The following is a 24,295-nucleotide window of genomic DNA, read 5'->3' on the forward strand; positions in this document are numbered from 1 at the left end:
ATAAAATACTGATTATACCCCCCACTCCAATCAATGGCATATGAAATAGGGCTTGAGGCAAAACTAGGTAGTATTTGAATGGCCCAGAAAACTTTTGAAATGTATCTTAGAGTAAAATAAAGATGTGCTGCTGAGGAGATTACAAATAATGAAAAAAAATAATCGCAGTTGGAGATATTATTGAATTGATTTAGAGCTGTTTTGTACGCACACACTGAGTTTGTTTGCTTTGACTGCTACCAGCACCATTTTACATGGACCTGGTGCAAGTTAAAAGCAGAGAGAGAACAGTCTTTCTTGGGTAGTTTCCCCTCTCCTAAAAGAAGGAAATAAGGAAAAGAAGAAAAAAAAGAAAAACGTAAAAGCAAAGCAAGAGAAGGATATAAGAATCTCCAGCCCCACAGCCTCATGCATTTTTAGTCTGTCATATCAGTGAGTTTAAAGGCATTGTTCTAAGGGTGCCTAGCAAATACAGTGTTTGCAGGACTTGCAAAAGGGGATGGTTGCCTTTCAGGTATCATGTGGTTGCAGGTGCAAAGAGAGCCAAAGCTGCCACTGGGGCACTTCCAGAGATGTGTGGGGCACAAGTCCTGGGGAACACCCTGCTATACGTAAAATCTCAGGTGCTAAGGAGGATTAGATAGGGTGTTTTGGAGTGTTCTCCTAAATTTAGCAGTCTAATGCTGCTGAGTGCACTTTGGGATTTGGGGTTTTAAAAATTCACTTGTGCATTGTACATTTCTTTTCACTGGAATGAAATTGAGCTAAGTTTGCAAAAAAAAAAAAAAGTTAGTCTTTCTTTCCCCTTAGGATTAGCGACTGCAGAAGCTGGATACCAACCAAAGTGGAAACTAACCAAATTGCCTAATTCTCTGTGCCCAGCTCTGCTCTGATTGAAGTTAGTAGAAGCAGTAGACCAATTAGAATTGAAATGATCATTTGAGGAGAAAAAAGACAGTGGCAGACAGTACATTCCTTCCTATTATCTCTCTGAAAAGCATCCTTCAGAAATAACTTTCACTGGCAGTTTTCTACATGAGCTATATGCTGCCTATGCTAAAAATACATATTAACTAACAGTATATTCAACATATGGAGACTGACTTGCAATATTCAACATATGTTTATTGTTAGAAATGTAGTGTAAGACTGAACAAATCAGCTAATTAAAGATATCTGTGGTTTGGGGGCTTTTTTGTTTGTGCTTTTTTTCGCCTGCATGTAATACCCAGACAGCTGACAGAGAAGGCAGCCTAGAAAAGCAGATTTTCCCCTTGAGCAGGAGTGATTCTCACTCTTCCCAAGTCTGATGTCACTTGATTTTCTTGGTCTTAAGACCATGACACTAACCACAGCCTTCAGTTTAATGGTTTTCCTTTGCGTCCCTCCAGTCCTATTTCCAAACAGCATGATGTCCTAACTTCCCACTTTTTCTTTACCATGTGTTACAAAATAATCAATACCAGTCCTTCATTTGTAGAGAGCATCATGGGAATGCTATGCAGCCCTCTGTTAAGGATAACAGTGGCAGCCATGGCTCTCCAATCAGTGGGAAGCTGGAAGGCATCTTCTTTAGCTGCAACACTGAGTTTAACACTGGGAAGCCACCCCAAGATTCACCCTATGGAAGATACAGGTATGAGATTGCAGCTGAAAAACTCTTCAACCCAAATACTAACTTGTACTTTGGAGACTTCTACTGCATGTACACAGCCTACCACTACGTCATCCTCGTGATCGCCCCCGTGGGGTCACCAGGAGACGAGTTCTGTAAGCAGCGCCTTCCTCAGCTAAATATAAAAGATAACAAATTTCTGACCTGTGATGAAGAAGACGGGGTAATGGTTTACCATCATGCCCAGGATGTTATTTTGGAAGTAATTTACACTGATCCTGTGGATCTCTCCCTTGGCACAGTTGCAGAAATTACTGGTCACCAACTAATGAGCTTGTCTACTGCAAATGCAAAGAAAGATCCCAGCTGCAAGACCTGCAATATCAGTGTTGGACGCTAAAACTTCCCTCCTTCCTTAGGAGCCTTCAAACCTCTGTTGCCCATTTCCATAGTCAGAGGGTTCTGTCGGAAGCATGCACATGCCGCTGTCACCAAAAGCAACCACCAGTCTTCAAAATCTCCAATAGCCTTCTTAGTACTTCTTCTCTCCCTCTCTCCCTTCTGTTCCCCCAATGCTTTAAATGATTAGAAATCCTGGATTTCTTTCTGGCAACCATTTATACCTAGATGCTGCAAAAATTGTTTTCTGTTTCTTGCCAAACATAACAAAATCCTATATAAACTGCTTTAGTGAAATAAAAATAACGGCTTATAAATGGTGTTTAAATATGCATTCATTTTAACTACTGAACAAGTACTGGGATAACTGAAGAGCATGAAAGGTTGTAATTGCAGCATGATTTGAATTTCAGAGCCTAGAAATGTCAGCACTTCCAACGTGTTGTTTGACAGTGTTATTTATGTTATTTATATTAGCTAACTGAAAACAGAAACTGTGTCTTGACATAATAAATATAATAGAAAAATATTTTATTTGTACCATTGTATAAAATATTATACAATCATATAGAATATATAGATTACATTTTAATATCAATTGTATACATATGTCATTAAATCATTTTCCCTTATCAAAGATGTAGTTTGTAAACTTCAAATAGCTCTGTATCTGTTCCTGTTGCTCTAGATGACTTTAATTAAAACAGATTTATGAAGACCATTTCTGATTCATAAAAGTTAAGTTATAAATTATTAAGTCAGTACACTGAAACAACAAATAGCTGCAAAATAAAAAATTCCTTTTTTTAGTGTTCATATTTTTTCCTCCAAACTACTTGAAGATGTGTACATCTTCCAAATCATGCCATTACATACATAAATACAAACATGGTACATAATAGGCTTTATAAAATCAAAATCGTCTTACCAAGATAGAAAACAGGTTGCTTATACTATGTGGTCAATACAAAATGGCAGGTAGAGCAAAACACTAAACATGATTCAACTGGTTCCGCTCCCCTTTTTTTTTTTCTTCTCTAAGTAATTCTTCCCTCCTTTCTGTCTGGGCTAGGTATTTCCCAGAATCCCTGCTTTTCATTTCTAGTACAAAACCTGCTGATAGTCCTTGTATTACTAGTCCACTTTTCACACCAATGGCCTATCACAAACAGTGACAATTCTCCTTAATATTACGAAGTGTGGTGCTCTGAAAGTTAAGAAAGACGCATAATTCCAATGGAAAAATAACTATTTATAACCTTATTTTCAGTAAACAAGAAGTTTAGCAGTCCTCATCAGTTAACTGTGACACTCACTTATATACCATGTACTTCATCTATCCAAAATATCTTAGCATAATGCAGTAATCTAGTCCTGTTTTTATATATATATGTGGCAATTTATAACACAAGAAGTACTTCAACATTTTACAAAGTGCATGCGCCTAAACAAGCTTTGGTAGTTAGAGAAGCGAATGTTATAGCATCAGGCAAACCAAAGTGCAAAGGTTAATAGAGAAATCAAAACTAGCACGCAATTGATCTATTTTTACTGACTTTTAAGTTCTGTGAGCCAGGTTCTGTGAACAACTGAAAAGGACAGCAGCCAGTACCTCTGTTCTATCTCTTCTCAGCAACCTGTAGCTATTTCATTTAGTCAAGCACTTTCTCTCATTTCTAAAACATAAAATAGTTCCATGTGGCAGTTGTGTTCTGGCCTTTTCTTGCATAAGCAGCATCAGTCTGCTCTACTCCCAGCCCTGGCACTGGTTCTTCCTGTGCACCTTTCTTTGAAGCCACTGGAATTGAATGGCAACTTTGTCTTGAAAGCTAGAGTATGTTCCGAGTTTTTCCTTCACTCACTTCATTTCTTTTAATCTAGTGAATCAAGACCTTGAGAGCCAACATTACTAATTAATTATAGTGCATGTTGATTCTGGAAACGAAGTGTAGCACATTATCATGTACTAAGAAGTACTAAAAACCTGTAGAGCACTTCCTCACACTTTTGGAGCAGGTAAAACTGAGAATCTACATTACTTCAATGTCCTTTTAATTTCTTAACATTCTCACAGTGCACTTCAAAGCTTTTTCAAAAGGAAAAATATATACTATAGTCCACTCACCCGTGCTTAATATTCTTGCATATTGCTGTCCTCTCTCATCCCAGCTATTATAATTGGTAAAGTGCATCAAAAATCTCAGTGTGTCAAATAATTGTGCAGCAGACCAAGACCTGTAAAATTACTTTCTCTTTTTCAACATTTGTTTGTTTGTTTGGATTTTTTTTTTTTTCCCTAGAGAATAATATCACAGCATTGCATTCACTTCAAATCGTTTTGGAAATATCATGCTTACTGATGAGAACCTCCAGGAGCCTGATTTTGGCTTTTGTGTGCTTGTATTCAGAGTATTCCTCAGCCATTGGCACCCGATCTTCTTTCTGAGGACTCCTATGAAAAGCAAATAAAAGCACCATCACTTTCTATGAGTAAGAAGAGAAACAGTCTTAAAAATTAATTCTGCAACAACTGATAAGGATTGGATTTTTTTTTTACTGACTTTAAATGACTAAAGATAATTTGACAGGGCCAAAAAGCTCTAATATACAGAAATAAAATAATATTTAAAATACTGAGTTTTCATATACAAGACAACTTTCTTGACAGCTGTGGAAGCATAACTACTTGATTCTCAAATATACAGAGAAATCATAACAGTGCTTTGAAAACTGTTACCAGTTACCACTGTTATCCGTGCCCATATCCTCCACGGTTTTCAACAAAAAAGGTTTGCCAAATGAAGAGGAGGAAAAACAGAGTGAAAAATGGCCAGTATTTATTCTGGGTAAAAGAAACAGAGGCTTCTGTTTTTAAAATCTCCTGTTCAAAAATGGCCCAACTGCCAAGTGTATTCCCTGCAGACTGACATCCTCAGAAAGAGTCTTTTAGCAGCCTCCCTTCAGCTCAGGGAATATCCTGTGCTGGGGTAGGGTTTATACCCACTGCAGGCGTGTCCTGAAAGATCCCCAAATCCAGGCTTTCCTCACGGATGACCACATTCTGAAGGGACTAAGCAGGGAGACAGATGGACATCTCCAGAGACCAGACAGCTCCAGGGTATTTTCCAGCCCTTAGGTGCGCAAGCCCCTTTGGCCAGCTCACCCTCGCAGAGACAAACACCCCTGCCCAGGACCCAAAGGGGATAAGAGAGGGCTCTGTTGAGCTGCTGAGTTACCTTCCTGTCTGTTTGTAGAACTGCTCCTCAAACTCTCGAAGAGCCTTGCGAAGTCTCTTCTTATCAGCTCTTGTTTCTCTGAGATGTTCGAGCAGAACAGGCCTGTGAAACAGAGACAAGAACATGAAGCCCCATTTTGCTTGGAAGGATTGTAAAAGCCTTGGATTTGGGTAGCAAAGAGTTTCTGCTCTGGGGCCATGGCAGGCACTGACCAGAGCCCTGAGACATTCCACCACACTCCACACACAGCTGTGCACCTTCCGTTTTACTGGTATTCCAGCCCTTCTAATAAAGTGAAGGCAGAGACTCTGGTCTACAGGGGAGGAGAAGCATTTAGGACCGAGTCGTGCTAGTGGCTTTAATTCTCTGTGGAATTAATGGAGTTGACAGGCTCAGCATCTCACAGGAGGAAATACTGTAACTGAATTAAAGTCAACATCCAAGCCCTGCTCCTGTTTGCAGCTGTTCCCAATCATTACTGTGATGCAGTGGAAAGGCTAGTGGTACCCAGAAGCATCATTTTTGGAGGCCATGTTCTAGCTAGTGTTCAGAGAAAAAGGATTTTAAGCAAAGAAAGAATTCTGTTATGACATTTGCTCCTGGTAATTTTTTTTTTTTTTTTGCATAGTAACAAAATGCATGGAAAATATCTTCCTACTATTTATGAGCAAACTATTGCACACATAGTTGAGTTACATAGAAATCTAAGTAATTTTTATTTACTCTCAATTGTGTTAGACTCTAGTTAGCTTCATTTATGCATCTAAGACCTCCCAATCAAAACACAAAAGAAAGATACCATCCCCTAAGTTTTGAGAACATATCTGTTCCTGGAAGGCACAATCTTCAACAAGTTACCTTTCTCTTCCTAGAGCTGGCACAAAGCTTTTTGAATAAACAGCTCAAAGCACAGGTATGCTGCCCAAACAATGAATCTCCTTCTCCCATAAGAAAACACTGAATCACTCCTTTGGTATAGAATATTCTTATGCAACAGGTATGGCTCATATTTCACTTACAAAGTCTACATGAAATGTTTTAAAACATTTGGAGAAAAAAAAAAGAGAGAACTTACATTGTTGCCTCATGTAAATTGGACATAGACAAGGCTGTCTGCCTGTAAACTTTCTTTTCATCGAGAGGTGAAATATGTACAGGCTCACTCTCCTCCTGAGAGTAACACAGGTGCTCTTCAACAGGGAAGCAAGACATTGGACCAGACGATAACTCGTGGCTGCTTTGAGAATGGTCCTCATCTGAGTCTTCCTCCTCCTGCTTGGGAAATGCAAAACATTATTAAATTAATTGTTTAAATTACAACACTTACAGCTAATAGTATGACAACATAAAGAATTAGGATCTGACTTCCTGGATGTATTCATTGAAACAGATTATACTAGGTCTACTTGAGGTTGTTCATGAAAGCACTCCTGGGGTCACTGGGTTACTGTGTGTTGCCCACCAGGAGTAAAAAGGATGGAAGTTGGCCCTGCTCCCGAGTATCTCCAGCCAACAACTTATTTCTGTCTGCCCAAAAGCCCTTATACATGGCAAAGATTTAACTAACATACTGTATTTATGTAAGCAGTGCAGTCTGGCTGGAACTTGCACTCCTCTTATATACCATCTACAGCGTGCATTGTATCCAGATGTTCTGGCTGCAAAAAGAGTTGGAGGGAGACATTCCACAATTTTATAGCTACTAACGTTAACTACTAAAATAGACTGATATTGGTGTCTTGCTCACATTCCTCCATCCTCAGAAGAAAATTTGAGCTATTGAAACGAAAGCTTAAACATAAAAATGCCATAGGGCAAAGCTCCTAACAAGTAACACTAAGGAATTTCAGAGAAATTTTTCAATTAAATACCCATCTGTAAATGTGTAAAGCTTTGCACTGGGATTTTTCAAAGAAATGTAAAGTTACACTGTCATCTAAAAAAATAATAATAATTTTTAAAATCAACCTAGCCCCACTTACTATTAAATTAGTATTTTTGGTAGACGTGCTAATTAACTTCCAAGTAGCCGGATTCCACTGCCTTCACCCACTATGAGACCAGTACTATTCCATTACACCAATATATTATTAAAGTACTACAAATTGCATTTACATGCTACATAATTGATAAAAGCATTGTTGATAAGATATGGAAGTTAGATATATTGACAGCAGAGTCCTTCAAGGAAAAGAGTGGCTTCCTTCTGTATTGCAGATGTTTGCCACGATGGAAAACTAATGCCAGCCTTTGGTGTCTTACCCAGCCCACTGAAGTTTGTGCCTCAGAAACTGCTGCTGTACATTGGAACTTCTGGCATGCATAGAAGTTGCATTTTACAGAGCATTTGCTCTGTTTGAAATATCAATACCCTGTGTTAGCCTATGAGCAGTTTTTTGGACATCAGTAGTTCTATTGCTGCCAAAGTGACATACAGGTACAAATCAAACACAGTGTTTTGTATGTTTCCTTGACAATGGGTGAATTTTTCCAACTTACAATTGTTGTGATCAAAGATGGAGCAGCAAGAAGTTTCTTGATAATTCTGTATCTGTCATAAAGAGGCTTCATGAGACTCTTTTCTTGCTTAGTTACCTAAAGAGAAATCATAACAAAACATTGCCCTCAAAAATTAAAAAAAAAAAAAGTAAATTTTAAAGGTTCTTAATTTCTCCTGTAAAAGTGAAAAAGGTATTAGAAGAGTATGAACAGATGTGTATTTTGCTTCCATAGATATTCCATGGGAACTGTAATTTAATCCATACAATTTCTAAAAAAGAAAATGATAATCTGTTTTCTAATGGAGAATACCCAGTGTGGTTTCCTCACTTTCTTGAGCCACACTGCCTAGGCAGAGGGTAAATTATTCTCTCCCTGAGGCTGCTGCTAGAGCAGTGGGAGTTCAGATGTGCTGCTGCTGTGCCTTGCGTTGCCAGCTCACCTCCTTAGCTGTGATGACAGCAGCGGGAGTGCCTCAGCCTGCCTGGGACAATACACTCATGGGCCCAGCGGGATGGAGAGTGCCAAGAACACGGCTCTGCAGCCTGCACATGGGGCTGGCTCCACGCAGGATTGCTCCATGCATTCCTCACCAGAGCTGCCTTCCACAGCTGGGATTTACCATCTGCTCATTTACTTTGTTCTAAGTCTTCCATGAGCACTTGAAGCATGGATTTGGAAGAGAATATTATTTTAAATCAGGTGTTAAGAGCCTGGTCCAGCCACAAATGTTCAAAAATACAAAAATAAACCTTAGGGAAACCAGCTGTGCTCTAGATTGACTTACTTACTGCATTAAGGGGGGAAAAAAAATTAGCAAATTCCTCAAGGAAAAGAAAACAAGACAACACCCCTGCAACCAACCAACCACACCACCACACCCCTCCCCCCGCCAAAGTAACATTTTCCTCCCTGATGAAATGTCCAAACAGGGTCATGTGCACACTTGTCCACCATCAGCCTCTGCTCATCAGCTCCCACACCTATGAGCACCCTCTGGGTGCAATTTCACTGATTCTTGGCACTGCAGAGAGGCCGAGGTGTACCCGCTCAGATGAGCGAACACATGGCAGGTCTGAAGAGACACATACTGGCTGACAGCACAGACAATAGCCCAGAGCTGCTCAGACAGCTGGTGAGCAGGAGCAAGGGGGACAGTAGGCAAACCCAGAGTGGTGTCACTGCACGTGTCTGGCTGATGGAGTGCTTAGGGACCACTTCTAGAGCCACACTTCACTGCAGAGTTTTAGGGCTTGCCCATTCCAGCCAGGCCACTTCTCTTCCCCAGGCGTCATGTTCCATTTAACTACTACACGTAAGGGCTCCAGGGAATGCCAAACAAGCCAGAATAGATCGGGTTTTGCTTTAAACCTGGTCAGTGGCCTCTTTCTGGCCTTGTTCAGGTAAGTCTGGATAAAGATGGTGCTGAGCCACACCAGACATCAGCCGGGCACGTATCAGCCCCAGCACATTCCACTGTGTTTCAGTGCTGCTGTTAGAGAGCTGCTTCAGCCCTGAGAAAAAACATCCTCTCTGAATCCTGTGCTACAAAGGTGCCCTGGTATTCTCTTTTCTGTCTCTGAATCAAGTCTCTTACCTCTACATAGCACAAATAATTTCTTTTTTGTTTTCCTTCTTAGGAAGCATAAGTTCTTCGTACCCTTCTTGTATACTCACTCCATCCCTCAGCTCTCATTCCAAGCCCAAAGAAGACGAACAAAAATGGGATCAGAATCAGATCATACTTTTAACAGCTGACATATTTTTGGACAAATGCTGGTCCAGTTCCCTTTTCCTCTACCACAACTACTACTAGCCAGAAACAGAGACAGTCACAAGAATACAGACAGTGATATCAAAAAGAAGTTCCTCAGCTGTGTAGACAAATTTTCAAATCATCATCTCACCAACTAAGGCATTTTTTTGGTTTGCACCTACATTCAGCAAAGGAGTCCCTTGAAGTGGTTTTAATTAAGAGTTTAAGTCCTGCTGTGTAGTAAAGGCAAAACACATATGTCAGGTCATGTGATTTTGTAGTTCATGTCTCAGATGGTGCCCTATATAAAACCTTCCTCAGCTGATAAGCATTCTAATCATACATGATAGCAGAGCCAAATCTGCTGTGAATATGTAATCTTCCAACTTAATCATCAAATCCTGCATTTTTCAATCATGGAAAGAGATACAGAGCCACTTTTTATTTTACTTTAATTTCTGACATATAAACCAAATTCATCAGTATCAGGCAATAACATTTATACCTGAAAATTAGTTTGAAATAACTAAAATTATGTTAACTGTGTAAAATTCATCTAAATATATTTAATATACCAGTCCAAAAATATTGGTTAGAGATGTTAGATAATTTTTAATTTATCTATTTTTCCATGGCATACTTACAGGTTGTCCATGAATACTCTCAAAATATAGTAGACATTTCTGAAGATTGATTTTTTCCAAAGCCATTTGCTTTTTTGTCATATCCTATTTGAAAAAGTTATTTATAAGATTGTGAGTCAGGATTTCATGACATGGGTACAGGTACATATCTGTTTAATAATCTCTTCTTCCCAGATAAACATTAATAATGAATTCTATTTCTGTCTGCACTGAGGTCAATGGGGATTTGGCATTAATTTAGCAAGAAAAGAGTCCAAAATTACATTACGTATATATTAAATATGTTTAGTTGCAAAAAATGACAACAACCACCATTCTAGATAAAGTACTCAGAAACATGGAAGAATGCAGAGAGGACATTCCTCAACTTTTTAATTATTCATTAAGAAAGAGAGATAGATTTGCCTTGGCTGATAAGGAATATAGAACAGAAAGATTCAGCAATGCAAACCCAACCCATTCATGGTAAATAGCTTATATCTGTTCAAAAATTGCAATATGAATCACTGGTACCAAAAGAACACTGATTTCTCAGTGTTGGTGAATGACCAGTATTTGTACAGGTGTCTGCTGTGGGGAGCACACCATGTAACAGGTGTTTGTCTCCTCCCTTTCCCCAGCAAGATCTGCTCCTGACACCTGCGTAATTTCACCTGGGCCAGAACACCAAGGAAGGAGCACATGAAGTGAATGTCATTTCCCACAGTCTCTGCCAGATCACAATGGAGCTGCCTGAACTAGGGCCCCGTGTTCAGAGGTGTGGGGGAGATGAAGTGATGTGAAGAACCCTGGACTCGGGGGCACACACATACAGGGGACCTTTCTGCAGAAAGCTGATGACGAGGCAGCTTTTAGTGACAACTTGGAGAAATGCTTTCACTAATTGGACCCTACTTCTAAAAATATATCGAGCCTTGAAGAAGTGACACCCTTCTAATATTAGAGCACCTTGCTATTAACTTCAAGAGGAGCAAAACCTATTTTGTTTGATGCTCAAATGCAAAAACAGCGCAGAGCCATTAATCAGAACTGCTAACCACATTTTCCTAAAAGGTCTGCATGAGTTAATCACTGTAAAATCGTCTGTCATTCATGTTAAAAGATGAGCTGCTAACTAGAAGGCAGGAGTATTATAAATTAGCTAATTTGTTTATTTATTGCTAGTTCTGCAATTAATACAAGGTTAATTCTTTCAAAAACTATTAAGGCTGGAGCAGCTGAATGGTTAGGAAGAAATGGGGTGATCATTAATATTGATTTTACGCAAGAGGAACGATCTCAACAGGGCTTAGCATTTGAGCCTATTTCATTAGCTCCTTTTATTAGCAATCTCAAGACAGGTTGGTATTCAGCTAAGTTTGAAATAGCTGATAATTTCAAAATCAGAGAAGGCAGCTGGAGTCACAAACTGCAGAATTGTCTGAGACATCTTAGGACTGTAGGCTACATACAGCAGCAGAAAATTCAATGATAATTAAATAGAAACACTGCTTCATAGCCAAGGAGAAGATGAAGTGAAGTGGGTCAGTGATGAGAAAACAGATACATAAAGGGAACCAGTCTGAGAAAAGCCTTGGGGGACAGGCTGCAAACATTCAAACAGAAGGCAAAAGTTTGCCACATATGAAGAAAGAAAAGGGGGACTTCACCTAAAGATAAGGTAGTAGTTTGGTTTTCATAACTTGGAACAGAGGCACACAAAATGCTGTATACAGTTATCTCCTTTACTAGTCTGTTCTGTTCCCTGCATGCTTATGCCTTCAAGCTCAGTGTTGTTTTTCCAGACAGAAAATACAAACTCTGGGGACAGAAGAACAGACAGTCCAGTGAGGGCTGGGCCTGCCTGGACCCTGTCAAAGGCAGTGCTTTGTTTCCCTGCAGGCACAGAGTCAGGTTCCCAGGGCCTTAGTCTGCCACTAGGGGATGTGTGGTGGCTCATTACAAAGCAGCATTTAACACAAAATTAGAAAGAAAAAGTTTAAAGAAAGGCGACGAGTGCCATGACACCTCCATAGAGCGGTGCCAGTTCCCGTCAGCCGAGGTCAGGCCAGCTCCGAGCCTACCCCGCTGGGAAGGGCTGGTGAGCCAGAGCTGGGCAGCACGGAGCTGCTGCCCGCCCAGGGCACCGAGGCAGCAATCGCAGCCCCAGCCACCGAACACTCGGACTGGATTCAAAGTTGGGAGCTGGGTCTTGGGTTTGTTTTTGGGGGATTTGGTGCACCTTTTTGAGTACTACGATTCGAAGTGTGTTTGTTTGCCTTTTGTCTCCTGAACTCCTACATTCATGCTCTTAATCTCTATTTTTTTCTAAAGCCTTGTACCTAAACCCAAGGTGAGCTATTACATAAATCACCATCTCCCTGCACAAGGAGCTAGTGACACAAACAGGTGTAACAAGTGCTCACTCCTTTGTGGGTTACTGAGCCATTCACAGGCCAACCCCAATTTTCTCTGTGCCTTCTCATTCAATACCTTTACTCACAGGCTTGTTTGCAAGAGGGGTGTTTTGTTCTGGAAACCACATTCTGCTGTTTCCTATTCAGATCTTGTGGTTTGTGCTCTTTAGACATACTGGGATTTTACTCTGCACCTTTCTAAGGACACACATTCTCTCATTTGTGTTTCAGCAAGGCTTTAGAGGCTTTCCACAGTGACCTTCAGGGGAGAACTTGGCAGGCTGTTATGGAAATGCTATCTTTGCTCAAAATAACTAAATATCAAAAAAGAAACGTTTAGCTGCTATTTAGCTTACTATTAATCTAGCTCAGATTCTAGTGCAGGATCTAAATGTTATATAGAAAACAAAATGTTGCACATAAAATATATCTACAGTAACAACAAAGTTGTTTGTAGCTGAAATGAAGCCTTTGATCTTTGCTGTTACCACAGATATCCTTGATTCATTTCACATCGTTAGTGCCACAAATCTCATTCTCCCCCAAAAGTCCAGGATGACTCATAATCAAAATCCAATCTTTTTAATGTTATGCTTAGGGAGCTACTAAAATATACCATTTTGAAATAGATCAAATTGATTTCATGTTATTCCTGCTCAAGCCTCTGTTCCCCAGCACTTTTGGATAACTATTACCAAGCACCTTTGCTAACAGATAGTTTTCACAACACAAGCTCTCTCCACAAGAAAACAAGAAGAAAATTAATAAGATTTAAAAAAAAAATGTGCATGTGCAAACATTTAATTTACATTGCTTCATTGTCTGTGAGAACATTTCAAGTCAGCGCTGCTATATCACAGATTTAGAAGGTTTTCTTGGAAAATCAGAAGTTTTGAAAAATTGAAAAATGAGTGGGACAGATACCCACACCCAACTTACTTTTATAAGAAAGTTTTTTGGACAGGATTTCCTCACAGGCATCTGTTTTGGTGTCATCTGATCTCACTCCATTAATAAAAAAAAATAATGACTGAAAATATTATCCTACAGTCTGCACTGTTGGTATTTTAGGACTATATGCAGAACAGCAAGGTTTTGTTTCCTTTTTTTGTTTTCTGGTTATGAAACTCTTTTTCAATTTAATTTTTCTTTATAAAAAAGTAGCATATAAAAAGAAACAATTGAAAAATCAGTCATGTATGCAGAGCTCAAGATCTGAGAAGCATGGCATTGTTATGCACAGTCCTGGTTTTTATTTAGCAACTAGTTGTTTAAAAACCAAGAATAGAAGCAAAACAAAAATTAAAAATTACCTCTGCTGGGTACGCTCTGCTACTGAAATCCACTCCGAATAATTTCTTAGTTCTCACATAGTTTAGCATTTAATTCTTCACCCTCTCACCCCTTCCCCTTTTTCGTTCACCAGCCAAAGTCTAGACCTTACTGTCAACATTTGGATTTTAGGTACCTTTGAGGGCAGAATTTATTGTCTTGCTTGGCTGTAATGGCATCAGGACAGCAACATCATCTGACAGCAAAAACAGCCACCTGAAAAGTGGGGGTTTGGGGGGTACGTATTGTTTTAGAGAACCCTATAGTGTGCCAGGAATGTGAAGGCACAGCTACATTTTAATATATGTACTAATTTTAAAACAAAAACTAATTTCCCAGCCAAGCAATCATGTTTCACAGACAATTACTCCTACATTCAGAAGAGAAATTGAGAACGTGGAAGAGCAGAGGCAGGATCAGCACAAACATACAAGGTCAGGAGAGCAAAGCAGTCTGGGTGGTTGTGCTGTCCCTGTCACCTCAGTGCATGCTACTGACTGTGCAGAGGCTTTAGCATTTCTCAGCTGAGAGGGGACCTTTATCATCAAAATATCTTCAGGAATGTTTTTAGTCACACAGTTTCTGTGGACTCAGGGTGCCTGTGCTGTCACCATCTTCAGTACACCAGGATATGCAGTTCTGGGCACACAGCCTCAAGTCTCTCACGCTGCTGGCAGGGTCCAGCAGTGCCTGGCAAACAGATTCACATGTGCGTCTCTGAGCAAAAAATGATTAGCACTGCTTGAAAAAGCCTTCTGCACCTCTGCACCTGAGCAACTCTTCTCAGAAGAGTCGCTTCAGGAAGCTGCACTAGAGCTCCCACCTCACTACAGAGAAAATGCACTGCAGCGCCAGCAGACAGAGGATGTGCACACCCTGAGCCAGCCACACACCAGTATCTGCCTCAGGTGAGAGAGTTCTGAGGGAACAGCCATGCTTCTTAAATACCTTAATAGTCTCAGGAAGGTTGAAGTGTTGCCTTTTCTCCTTCAGTCGTCTCAACACACTGTCCATGGTTTCCTCCACGGAGGGAGCTGGTTCCATGCTTGTGGCCTCCTGTGTGCCAGCCTCTTTAGAGGTCCCACTGCTTTCACTGTGCTCGTTTCTTTGGGGCGCTGTGGAGCTACAGTTTTGCTCTTCCGACATTCTGAGTTTCAGCTCTGAAAGGCAAATTGCATGGCAAATAAATAGAATAGAAATATTTGCAAAGCAGTTTCCTCTGACACTACTAGGAAAAAACACACCAAAACTTTCCTGCTTCTTGCACACAATTATTATTGTACCACACACATGTAGGAAAGTAATTCTGCCTCCCTTTAGCATGTAACATCTTTTGCTCCCTAGAGCAATTTAAACTGTCCCTTCCCGTTCCAGAGGCCACACTGCCATGCCAGCCAGGTTGCTCAAGTGGCCCTCACAAGGAGAAGCAGCCACTTTCTTAAATGACTTTCCTTGGCAGAAGAACACCTGAGCACCCCAGCAGAAGACAGAAGCTTCCCAGTCAGCCGCCTGCGTGGATGTGATAAAGTGTGTGACTGTATTAACTTGACACCCAGCCAAAGCCCCTGGAGCTCGAGGGACCTGCACAGAGCAACAAGGAAATTGAATTAAAATCTGAATTAGCTCCCATAAAACCAGACTTCGTTCCAAGCATACGCCTGTCTGGTGAAGGACCTTGGGCAAGGCAGGAGATTGATGTCTCCAACTGTGTTAAATTTGTTGAAATCCATGCAGAAACAGTAACATAATTTTTTAGCTGTGACAGTCTGCGGATATAGGCCAGTTTTGTGGTGAAAACCAGTAATTTTTAGTAAACCCATAGAGTGAGAAAGGATAGACAAGCCTTGCATACTTGAAGAAGGACCTACAAGCATTTGAGTGTTTTCCATTGCAATTGTACTTATCATGTTAACCTCATGGATCTGGCTTCACTTGAAAGCAGTGCCATTATTCAGGATAATAAAAATCAAGGGTTGTCACAGGATTGAGGCATTTGGGGTGTGAAAGTGAGGCTGATCTATGAAAGCCAGACCCTCTGGATAGGAGAAGCAAGGGTTGAGTCAGAGATACAATTTTCAGAAATGTAACCATGTGTATTGGCCATTTCTTCTCATTTGTCCTTCCTCAATTTGCAACTCAGAGTTCAAGGGGATATAATACTTGTGACAATAATAATCATCATCTTCGTCTAGTAATCATACAGGATAGTACTCAAGGGAGAACTTTCCAGAAGAAATTTACTGAAAGATGGGTTTCTATTTCTTTATTTACCACAATCACGTCCTCTATATCTATATTATTAGCTATATCCAGAACAGAAATGAAAGATAATAATACTATTTATTTAGTAGTGAGAATCCATTTATAACAGGGCAAAAAAAAAATTAGATAAATTATAAATAGGCTTTAAAAATAATCAATCAGTCTTGGCTACAGACTCCCCAAGGGAAAGCATGTGATACACCCACAGACATTAATGGACTGGTATGCAGACGGTCAAGGGCAAAACCTGACCCTCAAGGCCAAATTTAATATCAAGGAAAGATCTGGTTTTATGATCAAAATAAATAAAATCCTTAAAGATGTGTATCCTCAGTTTTAAAGAAAGATTTGCACCTACATTTGTGCTATTAGAAGGAAACTTTTAACTTCTGTGTTTCAGACTCTCATAAAAGTAGACAGAATAGCATCACCCTTTGCATGAATGTTTGTAATGATGAGGGAGAGACGATGGCTTTTCCCCCTTCCCCTTTCTAGCCTTGGTATGAAGGTTGAACTGGCTCACTTTAATCCCTGCTTTCAGGAATCAAGGTAAGTCATATCACATAATATCTTTGTTGCCATGGGACACTTACTGCCGCGCACTGTGAAAAATAAGCAGAGCAGTGAGGTTACAAAACTGACTTTAAAATGTTCCAGGTACACTCCCACTTCCAAAAGCTTCAGCAACAAAGGGACACAACCAGCTATTATGTACCTTTGAGCTGCTTCCGACCTTTGGCCAGAGCATTCATCCACTTCAGAACTTCAGGATTGGAAGTCTTGTCACCATGCGAAGGCTGAACGCAAAGGAAAATGGAAAGAATGTAAAGAAACAGAAGGAGCTGACAGTAAAAGGATCACACAGATAAAACCCTCCCTACCCCCAGTGTGCTACAAAATGTCTGGAGTTCCGACTGCACTCTATCAGTGTCATGCAGAGCATCTGGCTTGATCATGGCATTAATTTGTCATGGCTTAGCTCTCCCCGTTGTGACACAGTGCTACAAGGATCTCAGTGTCATGTCTCTGATCCCCAAAAAAACCCAGCAATGAACGTTTCAATCTCTGACTAATTGGATAAATAATCTCAGTGACTTCAAAAGGATTGATCAAATACCTAATTTTAGTCAAGTTCCTAAGTGATTTCCAGGATGGTAACTGAAGCTCTCTGTCCCCTGCAGGAATAAGCCCTTGCTTCAGGACAGGGATTCTCTTGGGAAACAGCATTTTAAAAATTTCAACTGACCTGCTTAATTAATCAAATGAAAAATCCCGTGCAAGAGTGATTTCAAAAGAAACAAACAACAAAGGCTTTGTATATCAGGGGGGTTTTTTGCATTTAGAAATTGCCTCCAAATTAAAGTGAATTTACACTGAATCTTCAGAACTCAGATAATTAAAATGGCAAAACAGTTTTGTAAAATCAAGCTTCTGAAATAATTTCTTTTCTGGCCATAGTTAGAGGGTTGTTTAGGTATGAAATTTTGCTCCTAGGAGCATAGATGACCACAGGGCCATACAGTTCACAAGTTTAAGTTTTCAGTTATTAATGGGATTACAAGGTAATACATAATTTGCTTAATTTTAATAGAGTCAGAAAATGTCACAAACTTCCCTGTTTCATGTTGTACACATCCTGAGCATCAGGCACATTTTGATATTCTTACACTGCACAATTCCCAGCACAGTGCTCACAAGTTTTATTTCTCCGATTTTTGCCATCAGCTTCAACTGAGCCCCAGGCTTTGGAGGTTTACAGGAGTCTGCCTGAATGAAGGAATCTGCACAGCAGAACAAGTTTCCAAGCAAATGACTCCTACAAAGTGAATAAGTAGCTTTTCATCTTTTGCACCATTTTATTTCACAAGCCGGTCAGCTGTGTTTCACTGATTCACACTTCTCAAAGATGGGTATTTTACAACAAGGGTAATCCAAAGAAAATGTAAATTAGTCTCAGAACTACTGCATACACTGAAAGATGCTGAAAAGTTATTCCCTCGCTGAAGTTTTTCCTATTTCATTTTATCAGAAATACCCTATCTCACATTGTTTTGAATGTTTAAATACACTGGGATCCTTGCCTCCCTTTTGAAGTATTTTCCTTTTCAATTATTGTCTTACCAGGTATTTTTTTTCTTGCTCAAACTTTTCTTCATACTTCCTAATTTTTCTTTTGAGGCTCTGAAGATGCTTGGTAAGTTGTGTTACTGTCTGTGGTTCTTTGCAGTCTTCACAGCTACATCTAGAAGAACTTCTTGGCCTGCAAAAGCCGAAAGCAAAGCTGTGGGATCTAAGAGCTGGCTGTAATGGACCATGCCTTGTTTTCAGGCACGCTTAACACTTAGTTAGCACTGCAGAATTCATGGCTATTCTATTCTTTCACAGGATAGAGACAGCTTAGTTTTACAAAGTAAGCATAAAATAATTGCTTTTGCTTGAAGGTACCCCTAGGGTATTCTAATGGGTTCACCATCTGTCTTTCATTTTCTCTTTTTTTTTAATTAAACTTGGGATCTATGAATATATTTCAAAAAATTAATCTAGTAGGCAAAAGCCTGATCCAGTATTTTCATTTAACACCCACACCTTTATTCACAAGTCTTCCAAGTACAACAGGAGACTGTGGTGACATGATTTGTAGAAGTAAGCTCAGGAGTTTTTTATTACTGGGAATAAACATTATCATTTTGAAGACAGTTTGGTTTCTGATTATTTACAGTTGCAAGTCAATAGAGCTGATTATTATCCGTATGCAGCTGAAGCTAAAGCTCTGTATATGAGCTTTTAAGGAAGTTTGATTTCTCTCTGAAACTCAAGCTTGGTTTCTGGAAATCGCATACATGGACTGTTCATATGCTTTATGACACTGTCACCTCTCATCAGTCACTCGAGCTCTAGTTCAATTACAGCTGAATTTTTCAGTATCATACCTTGATAGCCCTGTCTATCTTCTGTTCACTCGTCAGACTAATTACTAACTGACATTTAAAACTGTCTTTGCTAACTATAATTAACGAAGACTTCAAACAATATTATACACTGTTATAACTGAGGAAAGACTTGTTGCTATTTCTGATGCTGCAAATTATCTGTGTCAAAATATGCCACAATATGAAAATTTCCTTTTTATGAAGCAACAATGACTAAAAATGCCCCACGTAGAGTCAAAGGTTGTGGATTGCAGAAAAAGGTTTAAAAATACATAGGAATTAAAATAGATTTTCTTACATCATGAAAGGTTGAGCACTTGGTGGAGAAGGGGCAGACTCTGTGTCTAGATTAAATCTCTGGCTTTGGCTAAAGATAGAGCAGCGTGGTGACAAGAGAGGATTGTCTCCATCTGTGATGTGATACAGCAGTCGGCTGGTCCCTAGGGAGTGATGCTCCTGTGGGCTGCTCTCCATGTCATTCTGCCAGTCCCTGTGGGCTGGTACAGGCTCTAGAAAGAAAGTATAAATCAGTGTGGACTGAGGGTCACTCACATGGGGTTGAGCTCCCTAGGTCAATAAAAATCTGTCCTTACAAAAGTATTCCAAGCATAAGTATTCAAAGTGAACAGCAAACAGATCAGCAAAGTGTTGCATGCAGGGTGGACATAGCACTGAGGATGAGAAAATAGAAGTACTGTCACTGGCTTAACATAAATCCTTTTTGAGTTCCACAGGAGGAGGTGGGTGGGTGTATTTATAAACTATGAAGTAAAGATGGAGAGTTTCCCAGAATAGAAGCATTACTTATATTTTCATAGATCTGTTTGCTTTTGAAAGCCACATTCCTGAAGAAGACAATGAGTGTCCACAGTAAGTTTAATTTTGTGATTTATTATTTATTCCCTTGGTGAAGAGAAAGGAAGGTCAAAAACATAATATGTCCTGGTGCTAAGAACCTCCAGGGCTGCTTGCAGCATCCTGCAGGATTTTTTTCAGCTTTGCAGTAACAGACCCTTGGCTCAAAGAACACAAATTATGAAAATAACAACCACCACCAAGAACATTCAATTTATTTACTCGAGGTCGTGGGCAGTGGCTGCTCCTTGGAGGAGTGGTACAATGTCAACAATGTCTTAGACTGCAAATACAAACCTCACCTCAGGTGCCTCAAAAGGCAACATCTGTTTTATAGTAATGGTCAAGCTAGAAAAGGTAGGAATTGATGAGCCTCATTGCACAGGTTCTGTTTATGGGTAGCATGAAAAAAAAAGGCACATTACATTGCCTACCTACAGAATATCAGGGGTTCATCTTCACTGTGCTGTACCTGAGCACACTGAAGAGAATATTCATTGAATCTTCTTCCTCACCCTCAGTAGCTGAAATGGATGAGGATGATCTAACCTAATCAATATTTTTGCTATCAGATGATTGGGATTTAAAACAGATTAAACTTTCTAGGGAGAAACTCCACAATCTCATAAAAATTCTTTTCCAAAAGTTCTTTCTCTTGCTTTGCTAAAGCAAAGTTTGTGCTCTGACTCAGGTTCCCTTACAGCAGTTTCCACGGTACATAATATTTTACACCAGCTAGGTTATTGGTTTTTTCTAAACCCATTCATATATACAGCCTTTTAATTTATATCTATTATTTCACATTTCCAGGCAGCATGTGTGTCAGTTCTAACCAGTATTATATTTGCTGTATGTCATGCATCCTAATACATTTCACAGAATCTTTTTATTCACTGGAAGTCTAAAACTGCACGGAAAAACAACTGTACATGGATTTAGTCTCAGAAGAACTGGCAAGTTTAGGTAAGTTCTTTCACCTTCACTTTCTTTCGATTTTCTCCTTTGCACCTGGGACATGACATTCCCATGCTGAGTGAGTATTTCTTTCAGGATTTTAATGGAACCTTTTAGTACATTTTATTTGCCGTCTTCCCAACAGATACCAAAACTGCAAATCCCTACTGGTGCACTGGGACGGTGGGGAAAAACCAGCTCTGAATGGCAACAAAAAACCCCATGTTTATCTAAAAAATAGTAGTTACGATGGCTTAAATTTAATTTTATTGGGCACTATCCCACTGCTTTTGCTTTACAGACAACAAAAAAAATCCTATTGTATATTGTATAATCACAGTTTAGTCTGTCAAGCAAAAGTTACACGTGACTCTTGTATTTATAAGCTCATCTACTTTTAACAGCATCATCAATTATAATTACATTAAGCATTTTCACAATGAGACAATCTAGTTGATTATTAATTCTAACCTTGCATCCTTCCTCTGAGTACTTCATACTCTGTAGGTCAAATTCAGCTCTCCAAAACACCAGAGCAGCACCCAAATCTCCTAAATCTTGTATGAGATTCAAATCCTCCCACAGAGAGACCCCCAGGCAGGCACCAGGGAGAAGCACAGGTAGAGCACTGACAAGTCCTGGGAGTGACAATGGCTAGAATAATTGATGTTCTGCAAACAAAAGTGTTCTCTCTTTTTGGAAAGTACTCTTTCCTTACCCTGTAAGACTTTTAAAAATGAATACCTTTGATTGGGTTTTGATCTGTTGTTGCTGGGTTGGTTTTTTCTGAAGAACAGTATTGTCAGTGAGAAGAACCTGGCTTCCCTTGCTTTAATTTCACCATCTCTGAACTTCAAGAAACACATAATCACTGTGAAATAGGTTGACTAAGAACAGTTGCAGAGTTTTTCATGTTCTGTTATTACAAGGAATAAATTATTTTATAGTCGTATTCAGTAACAGTGCCCTCACTGTGAAAGGAAAACAATGTGATAAAAAGATCAGGCAGTCTGTGTGTGATAGGTGAAGGAAATAACTTTCCAACATTTGAACTCTGATTTCCTAGAAATGCTCTTCTTGCAGGAGACAGGCTGTATCACTGATAAACCATATGGTCACAGGTATTTGCTCCCCCTGACATCTACAACCAGACAATTTTATAGGCTCAGCCCAGTCTCAGAAATGGAAGAAATGCACACATTCAAGACTAAGCACTCCTGGAAGTTAAATGCAAAGGACAAGTAGTGGCTGCTGCAGCTCCAGTGTAAAACCAAGCACACAAAGTTCAAGGAAGTTCATTTATTCTCCTAGCAAATGAAAGGGAGAAAACCTGCATGACGTATAAATTTGGGAATATTTCTCAAAGGGCAGGGCACTTCCATTTCCTTGGCACCAGGGCCTTCTGACAGAAAGCTCTGCAAGGCTTGAACACTGGTGCAATTTTGGTGTAGCCCAGGAAAGGGTTTCGTTCCAAACCTACTAGAAGTGCGTTAATTTACTACCAAATGGTCAGAAGTGGTCAGCAAATAATTCAGACTGATTCTTTTCAGTGGCACAATTACCATTCTAGTGGGACATCTCAGGGTGATGACAAGTTCTAACAGACCCCATTTTTATTAACACTTAAGGCCATCATCCTGATTCCAGTTCTGTGTAGATCCCAAACAAGACACTCAACATTATCCTACAAGTAGCCCATGAACAGACCAAAGTTCTACCTGTCTTCATGTGCCTGGTCTAATTTTAGCCTCTATTTTTTGCCAAAACTGGAAATTAAAGCCACCTCTACCCAACCCACTGGGTTGCCCCATAGCATCTATTCCATCTCATCTACTCCACCCAGCTTAGTACTGACAGGGGACCACCACATGAATTAAAGTCAACTTCTAGTATCTGATGATCTGCAGCATGGTTCAGCAGGTGGACTTCATATGACAGCAAGTCCTATGGCACAAGTCTGTACTTATGCCTGTGATATTGTTCAAGTAAAACAATAATACACACAAATTTCTTGTATAGAAAAAATAATAAGTAGATAGAGTGTGTTCAGCCCTAAACGCATTACATGATTGCTTCTATCAGGATTTTTAATTTAAAAGTAATTTAAAACTTCCTGTAGTCAGGTTCAGCTGCTCACTGCTGCAGGCACATATCTGATGTAATTTCATAACCAAAAGTTACAGAAATTACACCCTAATTTTCTATATTTACCCTTTTAAAAAACTTGCTTATGCACCCCTCACAATTCTTTATGATCTCACTTTGGCAACTTTAATTCAGTTTTCACATATTCAAAAGTAAACTGACTTTGCTCAGAGATAAGTTACTGTTCATCCCCTTAAAATCTGCATCCTGAAGCACCCTGTCATCTTACTGGGCTGTTCTGTCTTCATTCTCCATACATATGATGTACACTTTTCTAATTTTTGTTGACTGGGAGGCAAACGAAAGAATTGTGTTGGTTTTGCCTGATTCACTGAGGAAAGGCTGGTAACTAGAGATGGAGCATATATGGTACATCTTCTAGAAACTCTCTTCTCAGCCTGGTACAAACCCTGGACTTCCATCCGAGGTGGAGCTCAAACAGCCAGTAGTCCCATGTGACAGCTCAACGCATCAGAAGATTGCAGTAGTAATTTAAGAGACAGAATTAGGACCAGCTCTGTCTGTGCAAAATGGCAAGTTAGTAAAAATGCCACAAACCACAAAGCAGATGTTAGCAGGAATGAGGGCAGATTAAAACCCATTAAATAGATAAGCTTTAACTGAAGCACGAATTTGGACTGCTGGAGTGGCAGAGCATGCTCTGAAACTGTGTGAGAGAAATGCTACATCATGCAACATTTCCCCATGTGGCTGCAGAGGGGAAATAGGAGTAGAGAGGGCATTGGAAGCAGGGGTCACTACCAGCATGAATAAAAAGAAAATCTCCAATCAAAACAGCAAAAAGTAAGTAAGGGGAACAATTAGGAACCATCCTAACAATGACCTATGAAACCACCAGAACAAAATAATGCAGCAAACTACTGGGAAAGGAGGAAAACCCCACCCTGCCACAAAGGAAAGGAATCAGTGCAGATTTTGGATGAGCTGCAGAACGTCTCTGCCTATGCAGCACACAAATGAGACCTGTCTCTGCTTCAGATCCACACCAAGGTTAGCCCCAGTCCAGGCTCCATACCTGTATCCAAGAGCTATTAAGGTATTTGCCTGGCATTCTCTTTTGTTAACTAAAACCCAGGACAGTTAGCATTTTTACAATCCTTCATCTTTATAATAATCTGACTTCTCCATACATTGTTCCTTAATTTTGCAATGCCAGCCTCAAACTTTGGAATTTTTTAGTAGAACACTATCATCTGTGAGATTTTTTCTTTTTGATACATAACTCAATCTTATTTCTTGCTGAAAATGCTG

At 39.8% G+C, this 24,295-nt stretch overlaps 2 protein-coding genes across 13 annotated transcripts in view; one reads left to right on the plus strand and one right to left on the minus strand.

The window, feature by feature from the left end:
- PHYHIPL (phytanoyl-CoA 2-hydroxylase interacting protein like) overlaps positions 1 to 2,830 on the plus strand; it is a 55,318-nt gene extending 52,488 nt beyond the window's left edge. For all 3 annotated transcript variants that reach the window (XM_042033306.1, XM_042033307.1, XM_042033308.1), the window contains exon 5: positions 1,481 to 2,830. In XM_042033306.1, coding sequence (XP_041889240.1) covers positions 1,481 to 2,015 — 535 coding nt within the window. In that variant the 3' untranslated portion in view covers positions 2,016 to 2,830. The remainder of the gene's footprint in view (positions 1 to 1,480) is intronic.
- The window catches only part of FAM13C (family with sequence similarity 13 member C), a 115,678-nt gene continuing 93,911 nt past the window's right edge, over positions 2,529 to 24,295 (minus strand). For 5 of the 10 annotated variants that reach the window (XM_042033297.1, XM_042033295.1, XM_042033302.1 and 2 more), the window contains 9 exons: positions 19,368 to 19,578; positions 18,261 to 18,399; positions 16,855 to 16,936; positions 14,826 to 15,037; positions 10,150 to 10,233; positions 7,750 to 7,845; positions 6,326 to 6,525; positions 5,251 to 5,352; positions 2,529 to 4,466 (listed from right to left, as the gene is read on the minus strand). In XM_042033297.1, the coding sequence (XP_041889231.1) occupies positions 4,343 to 4,466; positions 5,251 to 5,352; positions 6,326 to 6,525; positions 7,750 to 7,845; positions 10,150 to 10,233; positions 14,826 to 15,037; positions 16,855 to 16,936; positions 18,261 to 18,399; positions 19,368 to 19,578 (1,250 nt within the window). In that variant the 3' untranslated portion in view covers positions 2,529 to 4,342. The remainder of the gene's footprint in view (positions 4,467 to 5,250; positions 5,353 to 6,325; positions 6,526 to 7,749; positions 7,846 to 10,149; positions 10,234 to 14,825; positions 15,038 to 16,854; positions 16,937 to 18,260; positions 18,400 to 19,367; positions 19,579 to 24,295) is intronic. The other 5 variants (XM_042033296.1, XM_042033305.1, XM_042033299.1 and 2 more) reach the window with 3 other exon arrangements.

The sequence above is a fragment of the Corvus kubaryi genome, unplaced genomic scaffold (genome assembly GCF_017639235.1).
Source record: "Corvus kubaryi isolate FWS band 111438036 unplaced genomic scaffold, C.kubaryi_AGA036_p1.0 37357, whole genome shotgun sequence".
Classification (NCBI taxonomy): Eukaryota; Metazoa; Chordata; class Aves; order Passeriformes; family Corvidae; genus Corvus; species Corvus kubaryi.